At 31.2% G+C, this 6000-nt stretch overlaps 2 protein-coding genes across 2 annotated transcripts in view; both read left to right on the top strand.

Annotated features, from left to right (window-relative positions):
- Window positions 1-1747, top strand: part of LOC113376088 (vegetative cell wall protein gp1-like) — a 79884-nt gene extending 78137 nt beyond the window's left edge. Inside the window, exon 3 of the mRNA XM_026616014.1 lies at window positions 1644-1747. Within this exon, the coding sequence (XP_026471799.1) occupies window positions 1644-1747 (104 nt within the window). The remainder of the gene's footprint in view (window positions 1-1643) is intronic.
- Window positions 1748-1753: 6 nt separating this feature from the next.
- Window positions 1754-6000, top strand: part of LOC113376087 (homeotic protein Sex combs reduced-like) — a 36380-nt gene continuing 32133 nt past the window's right edge. The window contains exon 1 of the mRNA XM_026616013.1: window positions 1754-1765. Coding sequence (XP_026471798.1) covers window positions 1754-1765 — 12 coding nt within the window. The remainder of the gene's footprint in view (window positions 1766-6000) is intronic.

Here is a 6000-nt window from a genome sequence, read left to right as displayed (position 1 = left end):
ATTCTTACACATAGGTCGTCAAGCGTATGTTGTCCATAGACGACGCTCTTAGCAAAAGAGTTGAAACCGTAAATAGTTTTAAAACAGATTACATTTTGTTTGACGTTTCACCAATATGGCCATAGCTATGTATATCACGTCTACATAGTGCACAGGTAGAAAGTTCAATATATCAATAGTTAGACAATAAAATTGGATGCATCAGAATGAATTTATGATGTCAAGAGTTAATAATCACATCATTGCCAGCTGCACACCTAAAATTCATCATTCAGACAAATGGATCCTTGATGGATCAAATAATGCGTTAAGATTGTAGATTTATAAAAAGATATAATTTGTTTATTAATAATTAAAAACTGTGGAAAATAGATAGTACACTATACAAATTTTTTTACGAACATGTTGGTATGCAGTGCCGGGTTTCTATACAAGAAAACGCGACCCGCTCGCACCCTGCTTTCTCACCCTGCAGAATAGTCTAATAGAAAAGCGAGTTCCTACATCACTCGAAACTCAGAAAGTTTCGTCAAGAGAATGCAAAGTACAATACATAGTGTTGTGGAAAACAATGAAATTAACTACGAATAGGTGATATATATGGAGCTTGATGTTGTTTTGGAAATTTTGCACTACTAGCATTGACAAAATATACTTTGTCATTTTGGAACTGTAAGTAAATACAATTGCAGTTCAAATTTAGTCTTTTAGATTCAATTACCGGGGTCTTTACAACATTTTATTAGGCACGTATACAATTAGTTAAATAATTGAAAAATTAATATTTTTTTATGCTTGGATAAGAATTCAAGGGTTCTACGATGTTTTGATGATATTACATACATTTGTCTCATCTTTATGTGATGAATTTCATTATTACAATTTTTGTATTGATCCATTTTGTATTGATGCAGCTATGCGAATAAAGGCTACTTTCTCGTGGAAACTTATTTCTATCGATATTTGGAAGTGAAAACCGATGTGACTAGCGGTTGACATCAAGTTGCTCGAGGCGGGTAATAAACCTGGGACCCCTGCTCTGACCCAGGGGCAAGCCTATTTTGATCATGATTTCATATTATCATATTGTTTTTTTTTACAAAAATGCTCAATTTCTTATTTTAGATTTAAAAAAATGTAAGCCGTGTATGAAACGTCAACCATATCTTCCCAACTCCGAATGTCAGTTTTTCAAAACAACATCGGACTATTATAAACTCGAATGTTTTCGCCTCACACAAGTAGCGGCGGCGTGCAAGATCTAAATACTCTGCACATTAATTAAACCACATCACTGCGAGAACTGTATACCCACTTAAACATAAACAAATGATCAAACTTCTATAGAAGACATATGTACTCCGGTGCGGAACATGGTACAGCTTTTAGTTTGTGTCAAATAGCATAACCAATTTAGCAAGGCCTATATTTATGTAGAAGAAGATACAGTTGGCACGTAATTTCAATGTAAAGAGTGAATCAGTAATCTTTGTACAATAATGTAACGGAGGCACTTTATCACATGGAAAACTACAAAGTGATAGTAGAATTTGTTTTGCTTAAAGAAGTAGCAGTCTTGCTCAAAGGTAATCCTTGTGATATTGCGTAACATATGAGGATTTTCAACTGAATATTTTTTGTAGAAAAATGTTGGGTTGATGTCGTTCTTGCATTAGGAGTTCGACCAGGGTCCATGACAACATTCAGGGATCCATGTCAGCGAAAAAGATATTTTGGTTTCCACTAAATGAAAATGGGGGTCCAGGTTAGTGAATTACAATACGCCAAGTTGATATCTGATACCTTCCACCATTTTTGCCAAATGTTCAAAATGTAACATTTACTTTTTGATTAATTCATATTTCTACTATTATTTTAAATTCCATTAATAAATATATACAAGTAATATCTAATTTTACTTTAACCTGTTAATAATTCATTTTGTTCTGTACAGTTAAAAATTTATAAGAAGAATTAACATCGGGTAAATAGGGTGTCCAAACGAATAACTTTTTTTTTTACTTTTTTTGCACAATTTCACAGTGAATGCCGGTTTATCACATGAAATTAACTGAGCAGAGAACAATGAGTAGCTGTCAAACAAATAAGTAACAGTCAAAAAAAAATATTAGTTTGTAGTACATGCTAAGTATCAGAGATGACGTTTTATGTGAAAAAAGAAAGTGTTTTACGCTTGAAATCTTTCTTCAACTTTCTTTGCTACAAACCTCACGGAGTCCGAGACCTTTCCAACAAATGCAAAATCGTCAAAATCGGTTCGGGCGTTCTTGAGTTATATCGTCAGGAAGGAAAACCCGACTTATTTTTATATAATAGAAATATATATATATATATATATATATATATATATATATATGTATATATATGTGTGTGTGTGTGTGTTCGTGCGTGTGTATGTATAGAGACATGGTAATAATTTTATTAATAGAGACATGTACAAAATTTAAATTTTTAACACTGCACTAACCCACTTAATTGAATTAAATTAATTTATTTAAAAATTAATTATTTTTTGTAAGATAGTAATCGCTTATATAAAAGACTATAAATACATCAAAACGCAATTCTTTTAATTTTTTAATTTACCAGCAACCCGCGTGCCGTAAAAAGAATGGAAATTAATAATTATGAAGCATTTGCAATTATGTCCACGATCTGGTTTCCTCTGGTGGAATGGAGAAGCGTTTAAACGAATTACAGACTAAATAATGCACAAGGCAGCAAGTGCACACGTACGTCCGCACCCTTGATTTATTTGCGCGTTCACTCATGTCACAAACGTCGCGACGAGGCCCCTCAGGTCGCACTCGAGTTGCAAGTTTACTTCTACGAAACATAATTATTTGCCTTCTCCGCGATTCTTTTGCTCGCCAACTCGCCGGCTTGACGTTGGTTAATAACACTTTGTCTGATTCCGTAGCTCATGTTGGTTTTAAAAAATAGAGCTTATAATTTTAACACGAAGCTGAAGCGGAATGATTTTAAATAGACGGACTAAGAGCGCACATGACACATGCAAGAAAGTTTTTTATACGGTGGTTGAATTCAGTTTATTTCAAGATTTTCAAAATATCCATTCGCGCATTATTTGATCGCTCGTATCGATCTCGAAACCTCTAAATCCCATCGCTCTAGCTTACCCACGGGCGAGCTCCTACTAATAGATAAGAAAGATGAAAACTGTGGATTGAGAGTGAGAGGATCGTGTTCAGGGATATTTTTGTTTTGAATTTTATTTGAAGTTTTATACTCATTTCTGTGGTTAAAACACTTTTTACAAGCTTTTGTACTTTTGTAAAATTTTAATTTTTTAATTAATTTCCCGCAGAGTATGTTACAGTAATCGCAAAAAATCAAAAATGAAAATTTTTGTATATCTTTACGTTTCAAAGCCTAGTGAATATTTTGGCATACTTTAGAAATTGAGATGTGTGTGCATATTTAGCATACATGTGCGGATACAAAATTTCTTTGACGACTTCGAGAGCACAGATCAACCGATTTGACTAATTCAAAAATTATACACCTTTTTATACACATTTATGTGGTTAAAAACACTGTTTACAAGCTTACTTTTGTAAAATTTTCATTTTTTAACTTCCCGTAGAGTTTATTACTGTAACTAATCGCAAAAAATCAAAAATGAAATTTTTCGTATATCTTTACGATTCAAAGTCTTGTGAACATTTTGGTATACCTTAGAAAATTATATGTATGTGTTTAGTATGTATGTGTATATGTATGTGCGGATACAAAATTCCGTTGACGACTTCGTAAGCACGGTTCAACCAATTTGACTAATTCAAAAATCATTCGATTTATATTGACTGGGATACGTGCTTATTAGTTTTTGGCAAGGGAAGGTCCAGCCATTTAAAAAATACGGGTTCAGTGCAAAAATAGCAATTTAGTTTTAGAGAGAACGGAGCGTCCGATCTGAATGACTCAAAAAATATTTCACTTGTTTAGAATGAAAAATTGATTAAATTTTTGGGAAGTATAGGGGTTTCAGAGATTCAATCAATAAAAGTTTTAAAAAATACTATTTGGCGGTAAGAAATGATCATTAGACATATGCACATCAAATTATTAGACATTTTATAGAGATTGTTTTAATAAGTACAAACTTTGTCTATATTTCTATGGGTTCTATACCAAAATCGCATTGAACAAAAAAATTTAGAATTTCAAAAATCTCAAAATTTTCAAAAAAATGTAAAACTTTTTAAAATTTTAAATGAGGCTACGAAAAATTCCAGCAATTAAATCTTGAGGCACGATGCCATGCACCACTAGTTTAATTTCTTCTATCATAAAAGAGTATATACTTATATTTATTATTCCTTGACCAATCCAATAAAGATTTCACTCTGTCCTCTGCGTGATCTAATTCGAGCATATGCACTTGTTCATGTGAATTTTAAACGGCGAATTTTATTGCATGTGCGTTATTAAAAATTATCATATAATTAGTTTTTAATCGAGTAATTTTTTCGTGTATTCCGCCAAAGAGAACGCAGTGTGGGAACTCCTACTCGAGGCTACTTATGCATGGGAGTCAGTCAGTGAATGTCATGTGTAAATTTATGTGGCAGCTGTTTGAATCGCTCTGGTATTTGATACTGTGTTACGCAATGTCCTATCTTCTCGACCTATGGTCCACCCTTTTGGCCACGTCGAAGTAATTTGTCTTCTTTTTGGTCGAGAATTTTTATTTTGTTCAGAAGAACTATCTCCAGACAAAGCTCCCATTCTTATCACATTTGGAAGTAAAACAATTATAACTTCTAATTTTTTTTTCTGTCAAGATTTTTATAACCTTCTAAGCTAAGAGATAGGTGGAAGTGAATCTCTATTAGTTATATGTTTAATACTAACAACAAATTGGTAGTAGACTTTTCTGTTTAATATTTTTTAGCTATCTACCAAGTGAGGTTGATCAGAATTCCTTCTAATATACTTCTGTATAGCAAGCTATTAATTAAATTTGATTCAAATAAAAAAGTGAAATGTACCCTACATACATATTTTGATTAACATACGATTAATATAATTGTCAAATAATAAGTAATATAAATCTAAGGAACGATGATGTCGCCTATCAGTCCAATATTCTATTTTAATAATTTGTTATCATTATTTATTCCAAGAAATTTGTTGCTTTTTTAGAAGTTTCGAAATTGTATCGGGCTCAAGCGTAATATCAGTTTTTACTTCTATATTTCTAAATATGATTTCAATAGAATATAACCTTATTTTGGAAAACTTGTATAATTTAAAATTCATAGAAAATGTATAATTTTGTAATAATAAAAATTCATCACATAGAGATGGGACAACTATTTGGGTTATCATTTACCAAAAAGCAACATAGTTTAATAATTCATCACAACAGCTCCTAGATGTTAAGTTTTAATCAGTGTTCAATAATTAAAAAATAGTATACGAAAATATTACGGTAATTTTGTTTTACATATTTTTTTTTACACATGGTAAAGATAGAAAGTTAACTCATATAGAAATGTATTTGATTCAATAAATTTAATAAAAAATCTTGATTATCAGTAAGCTTCTACTACTATTAGCAATCATATTAGTTTTTACTAGTACAGTTTTATTTCAAAATAATGATATGCATATATAACCTATGTTTCTGAATTTTTCAGTGCTTTATTGATTGTGCTATTGCCTACATTTGCTAAATATAACCCATGACATTCATGTGTACATATGAAGTCACAACATAGTTTACAATAAAATTGCTTTCACTAGAAGGTAAAACTTACATAAAGAAAATAGATTACATAAAAAAAGGAACCTAGATTTTCCTAGATAAAATTTATATTTTTTATTTATATTAGAACAGCAATCAAAACTATGTGTTCTATGTATTCAGGTGTGTATTCTTTAACTTGATATTTATAAAAGGCAACCCAGAAGTTGACCATTTTATTTCTGATCAGATTATATTTCTTATAG

This window comes from Ctenocephalides felis, unplaced genomic scaffold (assembly GCF_003426905.1).
Source record: "Ctenocephalides felis isolate EL2017-DRISC unplaced genomic scaffold, ASM342690v1 CF-g0.4_SCAFFOLD_01886, whole genome shotgun sequence".
Classification (NCBI taxonomy): Eukaryota; Metazoa; Arthropoda; class Insecta; order Siphonaptera; family Pulicidae; genus Ctenocephalides; species Ctenocephalides felis.
Note: the sequence above shows the minus strand (reverse complement) of the source record. Positions and strands in the feature narration are given on the sequence as shown.